The sequence below is a fragment of the Vigna unguiculata genome, chromosome 8, assembly GCF_004118075.2.
Source record: "Vigna unguiculata cultivar IT97K-499-35 chromosome 8, ASM411807v1, whole genome shotgun sequence".
Lineage (NCBI taxonomy): Eukaryota > Viridiplantae > Streptophyta > Magnoliopsida > Fabales > Fabaceae > Vigna > Vigna unguiculata.
The window spans coordinates 12,353,486-12,367,425 of NC_040286.1; the positions used below are offsets into that span (position 1 = coordinate 12,353,486).

General features: G+C 34.0%; 2 protein-coding genes across 2 annotated transcripts; one reads left to right on the forward strand and one right to left on the reverse strand.

Annotated features, from left to right (window-relative positions):
- The first annotated feature begins 9,303 nt into the window (after window positions 1–9,303).
- LOC114194844 lies at window positions 9,304–10,062 on the forward strand. Its single transcript, XM_028085254.1, has one exon. The coding sequence runs from the start codon at window positions 9,304–9,306 to the stop codon at window positions 10,060–10,062; it is 759 nt and encodes a 252-aa protein (XP_027941055.1).
- A 1,404-nt stretch (window positions 10,063–11,466) lies between these two features.
- Window positions 11,467–13,879, reverse strand: LOC114194095 (rust resistance kinase Lr10-like). The gene is made up of 2 exons (XM_028084151.1): window positions 13,082–13,879; window positions 11,467–12,907 (listed from the first exon to the last, which is right to left on the reverse strand). The coding sequence occupies exons 1-2, from the start codon at window positions 13,815–13,817 to the stop codon at window positions 11,817–11,819; spliced, it is 1,827 nt and encodes a 608-aa protein (XP_027939952.1). The 5' UTR covers window positions 13,818–13,879; the 3' UTR covers window positions 11,467–11,816.
- Between the last annotated feature and the right edge of the window lie 61 nt (window positions 13,880–13,940).

Sequence of the window (13,940 nt, forward strand, 5' to 3'; positions counted from 1 at the left end):
AGTGCATTTTCTGAAAACAAAATTTTGAGCAGATAATCGATTATCAGAGGTGATAATCGATTATTCCAGTGCTTTTCTGAAAAATTTGACTCAGTTCAGGATAATCGATTATCCTAAGTGATAATCGATTATCACATTAATTTTTCGAGTAATACCAGAATTTTGATCTTTGCTTGTTGATTCTAACTATTGTAAGTACAATTTATAAGATAGCTTTAAACATAAAAACACATGTTCTTCATATTGACTTCCAGATGGCTTTTGGGCTTCTTTTATCATCATCAAAATCTTGCTTCAACATTTGACTTGTATTTTGCTTTTGCCAACAATCTCGCCGTTTTTGATGATGATCAAAACAATATGTTTAAAGTATCTACAATCAAAAATCTTACAAGTAGATTAGTTGGTAGCACTGTTTGGTTTTAAAATTTTAAACTTTTTATCCCCGTGTTTTGATCATTTGAAAAAAGTTTAAGAGAAAAGCTCCCCCTCAATTAGACAATGGTAAATAAAATGGACTTTTATTAAGAAATTAAACACTATACAATAGCAAGAGAGATAATAACAATGATGCAGACATTTAAAATTCTGGACTCATGTCATCATCTTCATCATATTTGTCAAATTTATGTTCTAGATTAGAAATCCTAGAATCTAGTCCTCTAATTAAGCCAGTGACTTCTTCATGTCGGGTAGTGGAGATGAGAAAGAATTCTTCAAGTCTCTGGTTTAGGTTTAAAATGTGATCCTCTAAAGAAGAGGATGAGCCACCAACCCCACTTGATGAGCCAATATTGGTGTCAACAGGATCTTCATGGTCAGAGGGAGGCAGATCATCCTTGTGAATGTAAGTATTCCCAAAAGGAATAAATTTCATTTGCTTCAAGGAATTTTCCGCAATTTTGTTTGCATCAGTGGTGTTATGAGATTGTTCATCAGAGACATTGACGCCTTTGTACTCACAAATGCGAGAGATTAGCAGAGAATACGGGAGTGGATATTGAGGCAGTTGCTTGGCTTTGAGCATTGTGTCAAGAATAATGCTTGGCCAATGAATAGGAATGTGATTGAGCATAGCATAAATAATCATGAGATCAGCTTCACCGCACTGTGCATGATTTGTACCACGTGGACATAAAATCCAGACAATAAGATAGTGAAGTAGACACTCAGCAATTGTCAGCCTATTTCTTGATCCGGTCTTCACATAAATGATCTACAGGCAAATATTTTGTTAAATCCTTCAATGCCAACAGTGAGAATTGGAGAGGTGCCATCATGAATAGGAAATTGAGCAACATTTTCCCAAATATCATCATCCAGAATGATGTCTACCCCTTTCACTTTTGTAAACCCCACTCCATCTCTGAATTTATAGTTGAAGTAGAAGGCTCGTACCAGATCAAGGTAGTAGGTACCCTGCATCTCTATGAAGAATTTGACCCCTTGTTTGGCAAGAAAGGTAGGGATTGTAAAACGTCGATTTCCAAACCATTGAGATTCGATGAATTTTGGAGTGATAAGAGGCTTGTCTTTCCATAAAGTGATGAATTCATATCTCCTATCTTCATCTGAAATCTAACCTTCAATGGAGGCAGTCCTAGGTGCAGTTGAGGGTTGAGTGGCACGAGATGCAGTTCTTCTGCGGGTAGGAATCTTTCAATGAGAAGCTTCACCCATGGTTTAATTTGGAGGAGAAGGAAGCTTGAAAGTTTTTGAGAAAATGGAGGGTTCTTGAGTTTGCGAGGTGAGAAAAAAGTGTAACAGCGACCAAAATGGCTTGCATATATAGAGAAATGTCTCCAACAGCCATATACATAGAGTTTAATGCAAATCTAGCTGTTACAACGGCTAGTTTTTGAAATAATTTAGTCCAACGACGTGTAATAATCGAATATCTGAAAGTGATAATCGATTATTGTTTCAAAAGTTGTGTAAAACATGAATCCTACCGAACTGATAATCGATTATCGTAAGTGATAATCGATTATTCTAGAGTTGTTTTGAAACTTGGCTCAGAATTAATGATAATCGATTATTACATCTAATAATCGATTATTCCAGAATGTTTTGGAATTTTTAAGGGAGGCTGATAATCGATTATTGACAATGATAATCGATTATTGGCACTATTTTTTGGATTTTAGAAGGAAATTGAGTTTTGGCACTTTTAAGAGATCTTTAATATGCCTAAGTCTATTCTTAGTTCATAAAATGTATCTTTAGCTAATGGTTTGGTGAAGATATCAGCTAATTGATGCTTTGTATCTACATATTTTATCTCTCAGTTGCCTTTACTTATGTGATCTCTTAAGAAATGATGTCTTATTTCAATGTGCTTTGTCCTAGAGTGCATTATGGGATTTTTGGTTAAGTTAATAGCACTGGTATTATCACATTTCAGAGGTATATGATTTAGAAAAATATTATAATCTTCTAATTGTTGTTTCATCCAAAGAATTTGAGCACAACAGTTTCCAGCTGCTATGTATTCAACCTCTGTAGTTGACAAAGCCACACAAGCTTATTTCTTAGAGTGCCAAGAGACTAATGAACTTCCTAAGAGGTGATAAGTACCACTGGTACTTTTTCTATTTATTTTACAACCACCATAATCAGTGTCTGAATAGCCTATCAAACTAGGAGATGCTCCTGAAGGTTACCAAAGTCCAAAGCATGTCGTTTCTTTTAAATATTTTAAGATTCTTTTCACAGCAGTAAGATGTGATTCTTTTGGATTGGCTTGAAAACGAGCACACACACATACATATTGCATAAAATCAGGTATACTTGCAGTAAGATACAACAAAGAACCTATCATGCCTCTAAACATAGTCTGATTTACCTCTATTCCTGATTCATCTTTGTCTAAATAGCAAGAGGTTCCCATAGGAGTACTTGCTTCCTTAACAGTATCCATTCCAATTTTCTTAAGTACTTCTTTACAGTACTTAGACTGAGAAATGAACGTTCCATTTTCTATTTGCTTAATTTATAGACCCAAAAAGAATGTCAATTCTCCCATCATTGACATTTCAAATTCTCCCTACATTATACTTGCAAATCCCTTACATAGAGAATTATCAGTAGATCCAAATATTATGTCATCTACATAAATTTGAACTAGTAAAATATGCTCATCTACTCTTTTAATAAACAAAGTTAAATCAATTTTACCTCTTTTAAAATTATTTTCTAACAAAAATGTACTTAATCGTTCATACCAAGATCTAGGTGCTTGCTTAAATCCGTACAATGCTTTCTTTAATTTATAAATGTGATTAGGAAACTTATAATCTTCAAAACCAGGTGGTTGTTCAACATACACATTTTTTTTAATAAATCCATTTAAGAAAGCACTTTTAACATCCATCTGATACAGTTTAAATTTCATGAGAGAAGCATAAGCAAGAAGTAAACGTATAGATTTTAACTTGGCAACTAGAGCATATGTCTCATCATAATCTATACCTTCTTCTTGTCTGTATCCCTTTGCTACAAGTCTGGCTTTGTTCTTAGCGATGTTTTCATCTTCATACAGCTTGTTTCTGAACACCCATTTTGTTTCTATAACTTGGTGTGAATCATCCCTAGGAATGAGTTTCCAAACTTCATTCCTTTCATATTTATTCAGCTCTTCTTGCATTGTTATACACCATTGATAATCTTGAAGAGCTTCTTCTACATTTTTGGGTTCTATATGTGAAACAAAAGCAACAGTCATACAGAAATTTGAATTTTCTAGTTACTACTCCCTTTGATATATCTCCAATGAAATTTTCCAAAGACAATCCTCTAGGTGATTTCCAGCTTTTGGCAAGATCTTCAGGGTCAGCCAATGGGTTCTCATTTAGGTACATCTCATCAAGAGCTTCTTTAAAATATTCTTCATCACCTGCATTTGTTTTATTTAACTCAAGAGGGTTCTCCTCAAGGTCCACAATTTCATCAAAATCAACATGCATAGATTCTTCTACATTCAAGGTTCTTCTATTAAAAACTCTATAGGCTTTACTAGTTAATGAATATCGTAAGAAAATAGCTTCATCCGCTTTAGAGTCAAATTTACCCAAATTTTCTTTTCCATTGTTTAGGACAAAACATTTGCATTCAAATATTTTTAAATGTGCTACATTAGACTTTCTTCCTTCAAAAAATTCATAGCGGGTAATTTTCAAGATTTGTCTAATAAGCATTCTATTTAGTACATAACAAGCCGTGCTTACAGCATCAGCCCAAAAAAATTTAAGCACTTCATATTCGTTCAACATTGTGCGAGCTAGTTCCTCTAAGGATCTATTTTTCCTTTCTACAACACCATTTTGTTGAGGAGTTCTAGGTGCAGAAAAATTATGCATAATTCCATTTTCTTCACAAAATTTTTCAAACAATTCATTTTGAAAGTCTCCACCATGATCACTTCTCAAAACTTTAATTTTCAAGTCCTTTTCATTTTGAACTACTTTTGCAAATTTCTTAAATGCCTTAAAAGCCTCACTTTTTAAGGTGAGAAAGAAAGTCCAAGTATATCTTGAGTAATCATCAACAATAACAAGAGCATAGTAATTTCCACCAAAGCTTTTTATCCTTGAAGGACCAAACAAATCCATGTGCAAAAGTTCTAATGGCTTTGATGTAGAAATCACATTTTTTTGAATGAAACGATGATTTTAATTATTTTCCTTTTTGACATGCAGCACATAGTTTATCTTTTTCAAACTTTATTTTTGGCAATCCAATTACTAATTCTTTAGAAATCAGTTTGTTTAATTGTTGCATATGAATATTAGCAGCTCGTTTATGCCACAACCATGGATTTTCTTCTTTAACAACCAAGCAAGTTATATCACTAGATGATGCATTATCAAGATCAATCAAGTGGATGTTATTATGTCTCAGACCTTTCAAGGCGACTTCCTTAGAATTCTTTTGATGAATAGTGCAGTTTCACTCTCAAATATTACTTTGAGTCCTTTATCACATAATTGGCTTATGTTGAGAAGATTGTGCTTTAGTCCTTCCATAAATAGTACATCCTTGATCTCCAAAGTATTTCCTCCACCTACATCACCTGTTCCAAGTATTTTTTTCTCTTGTTGTTATCCCCATATGTAACAAATCCTTGTTCCTTTCTTTTAAAGTTCTTAAACTTCCTTTTGTCTCCAGTCATGTGCCTTGAACAACCATTGTTAAGATACCACATTGATCTTCTGGATTTAGAAGTTATCTCACTGTCATAATCATCATGATTAGCCATCAAACATAGATTTGCTTCTTCATTATCAGAATCGCTAGAATTTGATGAGCTTGAGGCATTGTCTTCCCATGCTATATATGTCTTCTTTTTAAAGAATTTTCTGTCCTTCTTTTCTTCACTTTTCTCTGAATTTGGGCAATCAGCCTTGACATGTACAGACTCTTCACATCCGTAGCATTTGAAATTTGAAGATGATCATTGATTCTCCTTCTTGTTGTTCTTGAATTGATTTTCACCTTTGGCCTTCATGAATTTTGTAAACTTCTTAATCATGAGACTAAGATTCTCATCATCATCCGAATCTTCTTCTTCCTTTTGCTTTTTGCCTTTAACCACTTCAATTTTGAAAGCAATGTTCTTCTTTCTTCCAATATCTTCTTCATTTAGTCTGCCCAGTTCAAGCTCATGCTCCCTTAGCTTTCCAAATAGGCCCACAATCGTCATCGTCGCAACATTTTGTGACTCCGTGATGGCCGTCACCTTTGGCTACCAAGTTCTGTTCAAGGATTTAAGAATTTTTATATTTAATTCAATAGTGTCAAAAGTTTTACCTAGATCTGTGAGATGATTGAATTTGTGTGTGAATCGTTTTTGCACATCGTAGATGGTTTCTCCTTGTTGCATCCGAAACATTTTGTATTCTTAGATTAAGGAGTTCTTGCATGCCCTTTTCACGTCATTTGTTCCTTCATGAGTCACATGTAAGATTTCCCACATATCTCGTGCACTAGTGCAAACTGAGATCCTGTAAAACTAATTTAGGGTTAAAGCAAATGAAATTATATTTCTAGCTCTTACATCATATTGAGCTCGTCTATTTTCTTCTGCTGTCCATTGCGAGAATGGTTTTGGTTCCTTCACATCATTTACAACATTAACAGGAACAAATGGTCCATTTAACGCTGCATCCCAAATACCTCTATCAACCGATTCTAGAAAAATTTGCATCCTAACTTTCCAAAAAGGATAATTTTCACCAATAAAAAGAGGAGGTCTGTTGATAGACGCACCCTCAGCAAAGGTTTGATTTTGTCCAACCATTTTCAAAAATTTTGAAGAACTAACAAAGCAAGCTCTGATACCAATTGGTTTTGAGTAATAAAATTAATACTTTAAAATTTTTCCGAAATTTTACCGATTAATTTGATATTTGTTCCTTTATATGCAACAGTAGATTCAATATAGAGATAAAGAAGAAGATTGAACACAAGTATTTATACTGGTTTAGATCAAAAGATCCTACGTCTAGTTGTTAATCTCTTCAAATAAAGAGATTAACTAAATCACTAACAAATATTAGATTACAATCAAATAGTAAAAGATTAAGGAAAGAAAAAACCTCTCTTAAACACCTTTCTCTGAATCACACAGAGAACCTTGACCTTAGCTTTCCTAGCAACAACAGCAGCACTCAATCTCCTAGAAAACCTTTCAGGAAAAGTTATCGCTCTACCCACACTAAGTTTTTTAAAAGCTTCTTTTGAGAACACTCAAAGAACTCTCTTTGTAATCACAACACTAGCACTCTAGCTTCTCAAAAAGGTAAGTTCGAAGTAACTCTGATGTTCCTTAAATAAGGGTTCCAAAAAATAGGTCAAAATCTGAACAGTCATGTTTAAACTGACAAGGATAATCGATTATCACTAGTGATAATCAATTATTTCAGTGCATTTTCTGAAAACAAAATTTTGAGCAGATAATCGATTATCAAAGGTGATAATCGATTATTCCAGTGCTTTTCTAAAAAAATTGACTCAACTCAGGATAATCGATTATCCTAAGTGATAATCAATTATCACATTGATTTTTCGAGAAATACTAGAATTTTGATCTTTGCTTGTTGATTCTAACTATTCTAAGTACAATTTACAAGATAACTTTAAACATAAAAACACATGTTCTTGATATTGACTTCTAGATGGCTTTTGAGCTTCTTTTATCATCATCAAAATCTTGCTTCAACATTTGACTTGTATTTTGCTTTTGCCAACAATTTTGGCCAAAGTCTTATCTGCTTCAGACATATTTTGTATGTAGAGTCTTCAACATGAAGCTAGATGAAATGATGACATATTTTAAGAAGAAGGATTTCTTTGGAAAAACCACTACAGGTAGGCTCTGTATCAAATAATATACATTATATACATATTGATGAAAGGAAATTCTTACAACTGATTTTATTCCTTTTTTGATATATCCAAGAATGTACACAGTAGAATTCCAAAAAAGAGGATTACCTCATGCCCATATACTTTTGTGGTTGGATGGAGAAAGCAAACTGAAAAATCCACCTAATATTGATAAAGTAATATCAGCTGAATTGCTCAATGTGGATTTGTACCCCAAATTGGAAAAAAGTTGTTTCAAGTTACATTAGCCATGGGCCATGTGGACATGCAAGATATAATTCACCATGCATGAAGGAAGGTAGATGTTCAAAATTTTTTCCAACAAAAAATTCACTTTTTCAACTTCAATTGATGAAGAAGGATATCCATCCTATAGAAGACTTGATAATGGTAGATTTGTTTAGAAGAATGGAATTAAGCTTAACAATAGAAGTGTTGTTCCTTACAATCCAGCTCTTCTAATGAGGTATCAAGCTCACGTCAAGACAGAGTATTGCAATAAGACCAATTCAATAAAGTATTTGTTCAAATATGTGAACAAAGGTCCTGACAGAGCTACTCTTAAAATAAGCTGCAACTCTGCAGAATCTGACAAATCAATCATTATTTATGAGATCAAGAGGTATTATGATTGTAGGTATCTATCACCATGTGAAGCAGCTTGACGAATATTTGCTTTTGACATCCATCATAGATGGCCTCCTATTCAGAGATTGACATTCCATCTTTCTGGCCAACAATCAGTTTTGTTTAAAGATGATGATGATATTAATGTGATCTTCAACAGATACGAAAATGCTAACACAATGTTTATAGCTTCGTTTGAGGCTAACAAAATTTATACAAAAGGAAAAGAATTGACTTATTCTGAATTTCCAAGCAACTTTTTGTGCTTTGCTAAAGAAAAAGAATGGAAACCAAGGAAGAAAGGCTACAACATTGGTAGACTTACTTATATTCCTCCTAGCTCTAGAGACCTTTATTATTTGAGGATATTACTGACCATTCAAAAAGGTTGTATTGATTATGACAACATAAAGACCATTGATGGTAAATTTTATGAAACCTACCAAGAAGCTTGCTATGCTCTGGGATTGTTGGCTGACGACAAAGAATATATTGATGCAATCAAAGAAGCAAATGAATTTGCTTCTGGCTGTCAACTTAGAAGATTATTTGTTACTTTGTTGTCGATGAATACAATTTCTAAACCTAATGTAGTTTGGAATTCTACTTGGAGTGTCTTATGTGATGGAATTTTGTACCAAAAAATAAAAGAGATGAACTTACCAGGTATTTTATATTGTCATTTCTTTAAATGAATAAAAATATAATTTCTAATTGCATTAATTTTTTCTTGCAGGTCTTGAAATTGAAGATGCAGAATTACAGAAAATTTGTTTGCTTCAAATACAAGAAATGCTAATGTCAAATGGTAGATGTTTGAAAGATTATCCTTCATTACCACAAGTTGATATTTCAGATCTACATACTTTCCATAATCACGACAAACATGACCTTTTTTTTAAAGCACTCAATGATGAACAAGTACAGGTGTATCAGGATATCATAACAACAGTTCTTTCAAAAGAGGGAGGATTCTTCTTTTTATATGGCTATGGTGGTACAAGGAAAATTTTTATGTGGAAGACATTGTCAGTTGCTCTAAGAAGCATGGACATGATTGTTTTGAATGTAGCATCAAGTGGAATTGCTTCTTTATTACTTCCTGGTGGAAAAATAGCACATTCTACCTTCTGCATCCCACTGTTAATTAATGATGATTCAACTTGCAACATAGCTCAAGGTAGTCTTCGTGCTAAACTTTTGATGGCAACCAATCTGATTATCTGGGATGAAGCAACAATGATGAATAGAATGTGCTTTGAGGCATTTTATTGAACACTAAGAGATATTATGAAAAATGTTAATGATGCCAACAATTCCAAACCATTTGGTGGTAAAGTCAATGTGTTGGGAGGTGACTTTAGACAAATTTTACCTGTTATCAAAAAAGGTTCTAGGTTTGATATCATCAAAGCAACAATCAATTATTCTAAGTTATGGAAGTGTTGTCAAGTGCTCAAACTATCAAAGAACATAGTATCAAGTACTACAACAGATACTCAAACAACAAATGATATCAAAGAATTTGCTGATTGGATATTGAAGATTGGAGACGGAGAAATGGATTTAAATGAGAATGGTGAGTGCATGGTTGAGATTCCAAAACAGCGGCTTATTGAAAATACAAAGTTACCTTTACTATCGTTGGTTGAATTTTTTTATCCTCAATTTGTGGTTAACATGATGAAGCTTGGTTATTTTGATGATGGAGCAATCTTGTGCCCAACAAATGATTTTGTAGAGGAAGTAAATGAATTTGTGTTGTCTTTATTAGGTGGTGAAGAGGTAACTTATTTAAGTTCAGATACACCTTGCCAATCTGATGTACAAGATGAAAGTCATTTTGAATGGTTTACATCTGAATTCTTAAATGATATCAAATGTTCAGGGATACCAAATCATAAACTGAAGTTGAAAACAGGTGTGCCAATTATGCTGTTGAGAAATATTGATCAAGCGAAAGGTCTTTGCAATGGCACAAGATTGCAAGTTAACCATTTAGGCAAAAATATAATCTCTGTAACTGTAATTACTGGAAAAAAACATTAGTGACAAAAGTTTTATACCAAGAATGGATTTAGTTCTATCTGATTCAGGATTGCCTTTCAAATTTCAAAGAAGACAGTTTCCGATATCCTTATGCTTTGCCATGACGATTAACAAAAGTCAAGGACAAACGCTTTCTAGAGTCGGACTTTATATTCCACGCCTTGTATTCACACATGGCCAGCTATATCTTGTTATTTTTAGAGTAAAAGCCAAAAGAGGATTGAAAATACTTATACTGGATGAAGATGGAAATGTCACGAACACAACGAAAAACGTTGTGTACAAAGAAATTTTTGAAACTCTTTGACAAAGAAGAGATTATAGGTATGTAATTTATTATTTTTGATTTCGAATTTAACTTATTCGTTTGTAAAAACATACATCAACTTATTTATCTTTTTGCTTCTTCTTCAATTGTTATCTTTTAGAGTATTGCATGTTCTGTTCTGGATTGGAGCAAAATCATTGTCTAAAATGCAAGGATTACAAGGAAGATGGTGACACAACAAATGTTGAATTAAGAAGTAATAAACATTCATATAAGTTTGTAACATCTCATTCTACAAATGTATTTTGAAAACAACTTCAGCAAAGAGGTGTAATTTGATAACACTTGACAATTTTTTAAAGAAATCATATTTTCATCATAGCTTGAAATTTGTATCAGTCATTTTTTTTTTTGTGTTTGTTGTTGCAGATAAAAAAAATAGACAACCGAAGACAAAATGAAATAGAGCAACAATGCTTCTCAAAGCAACAACAATATGTTTTTTATTAGGTTCTTAATTTATTTATCTTACGTTTTCTATTTCTAGACTTGACAATTTTTTAAAGATATCATATTTTCATATATAGATTATTGCATAGCACTCATTGTTCAATACCATTACCAAAAAAATTAAATCTAAAAAACTAGTTTGTATATCATTGTCGAAGTTTCTAATGTTGTGGGGCTAGTGAAGTTTATTTTGTTGTCCCTCGTCATAAACTTCATTTTTAGTTCAAGTTTTTCAAGTAAACTATAGTTCCCTTACAGTTGCGTATTTATTTCTGTGTGTTTATTTTCATTAAGTACTTAAATCTTTCTCAAACTTTTCTTTATTTTTTTATATATAAAAACATGTCTTGCATCACTATGAATGTTGCTAGTCCAACTACGTAGCATATCAAAACTCACCGATCGTATTCCGAAAAGCTAAATCTATTCCTAAAATACCTCCTGAAAACAAAAGGATAAAGAATTTCACCAAAGAAAAACAAATATGGTATTAATAGCTACGTTAACTGAATTATCAACTATAAGATGTTTTAAAATCCATAAAACCATTTATAGACTTGTATTTATTTCATCTACTTTTAATCTTCCAAGGGACCTCAGAGTTTGAATAAAAAACTTGAACCACGACAAGTGAGTAACATTCCAACCATAATGAATTACATCATTTCAAATGGGAAAGTTGAATAGGGATCATTGTTGTGATAGCCTCAGCAAAAATTGCATTGGAAACAACATTAAAAAAAAGTAAAAGCACCAAAATAAACTCAATAATTGATTCTCTAAAAGTACCAAAACTAATATAAAGACCCGGGCAACCCTGGTAAAGTACAAACTAGCTTTAGAAGAGGAGTTCAATTCAACTAATTTTTTATGTCTCAAACTTTCATTTTTATTTGTAATTAGGTTTGCTCCATCTAGGTTGCTTCATCTTCTATAACTTTTGTTCAAATTGAAACATAATTTTTTCCGGTGTAAATCATTCTTCAATCACTTCCAAATGCAAAGGTGGTCTTGTCGAAGTGGGTCCCTTGACTGTAGTGGAAGTTGCTGAGTGAAATGGATTAGGAGGCACAGCAATCTGGTTTTCGTCTTGAGTTTCTAGCATGTGTATCACAGATTTTATGGATGGACGGTTCCCTGGCTGCCACTGAATGCACCAAAGCCCAATAATCCCCAGTTTCTTTGCAATCTTAACATCATCTTCATCCTCAACATGGATATTCACATCTCCATCAACCAGGTTATGGATCCAATCCGGGTACATAACATGGAAATCTTCTTCAGAAGACATGTCTACATTCTTTCTCCCACCAACCATTTCTAACAACAACATTCCATAACTGTAAATATCAGACTTGTAAGACACGTTTCCAAAGTTTCTGGAGAAGACTTCAGGTGCCATGTATCCCAAGGTTCCCCTAGCAGCTGTCATTGACACCACACTCGGATTCTTGGAACACAATTTGGCTAAGCCAAAATCAGATATTTTTGGAGTGAAGTTGTCATCAAGTAACACGTTGTGCGGATTGATGTCAAAGTGGATAATGGGATGATTGCAACCTTGATGAAGATACTCAATCCCTTTAGCTATACCGAGAGCAATGTGTTGAAGCTTCTCCCAACCAAGGAAATGGTCCTTGTCTTCTGGTGGAAATATGAAGCTCTGTAAGGAACCGTTTGGAAAGAAACTGTAGACAAGAGCACGATGGAATCCTTCTGCACAGAAGCCAAGCAAACGCACCACGTTGATGTGATGGATTTTGCCCATAATTCCCACTTCATTGATGAACTCTTTCCCCTCTCCCTCTGTTATGTTGAGGATCTTCACAGCCACTGGAATCTCACTGGAAAGTTTTCCTCTGAACACAGCCCCATGAGCTCCTTCTCCTAAGTTTTCCTTAAAGCCATTGGTGATTCTTTTAAGGTCAGCGTAGGTGAATCTTGCAGGCTTTTCTGCCCTGTAGTCCTCTAAAAACTTGTCCACTCTTGCTTGGTCTTCTTGCTTTCTCCTAAAATAGAAGAAGCTCTTAAAGACAGCAATGACCAGCAGCCCCAAAAAGATGGAACCTACAATAGCAGTTGGAGACTTCATTAAGAAAAGAGAAAAGAAAGATTTGTTTATTTATTTTAGTCTTTTGTTTCAAATCTTTTTAATGTCATTCACTTGTTGGCATTCAAATTTGTAGGAAATAGGAACAAAACAATATTAAAAAGCGAACGTGTAAGGGTCTCTGATCTAACCTGTAGTAGCAAAAATAAGAGATTTAGGAACGTGAATTGTTTTCCGTGTGCATTCAAAGCATTCGATGTCTCCTTCTGTATCGTTGTTGGTCTTCCATTTACATCCCTTGCCTTTTTCTTTGCACTCAGAACAATTTGGTTTGAGCCAGCTCAAAAACAAGTCATCCCCGTCTCTGAACCTGATTGGAGAAGGGATGTCGAACATCTTGGTACAGGATGTTAGATTCAATTGGAGGACACTATTATAAGATTGAGAAATGAAAATCGGACAGGAGACCGAATCTTGGGAATATGAGTCTTCCCCGAAGCTGTCTCTGAGGTGTGGAGGCCCAGCTGAAGTACAGTTGAAGAAGCTCAAGTTACTGTGCAGTTCATAAAATTGGTAACTCTGAACAAAGTTGATGATTTGCCTAAACTTGTTGGAATAGCACTTTTCCGGGTCAGTTAAGATAATTTGCTGAGCTTCGTAGTTTATGTAAACGACTTGGAGTTTGACCGTTGGAAGCAGAAGCATGGTCTGTCCTTTTTCAGTACAAGAAAGACAAAGTCGGGGATAAGTGCATGGCTCCTCCATCTCCTTCACCAGTTCGAAGGGAAATTCGATAAGGGGTTCGTCCGGGCCACAAGACAAATTCTCATGGCACTCGTTATGAGCGCTGCCACTTCTGATAAGAATAAGCATTAGTAATAGCTTCATCAATACAGAATCACGTTGGAGGAGCAACACACTTCCCATTATGTTTTCTTCGCCGTTATTTTTAACAAACCAAGCTGGGTGCCTCTTTTAGTTTATGCTAACACTTCTAATAACTAGTATTGTTTACTTGCAGGAAGCACATAGAAAAGATAAAAAAGACCT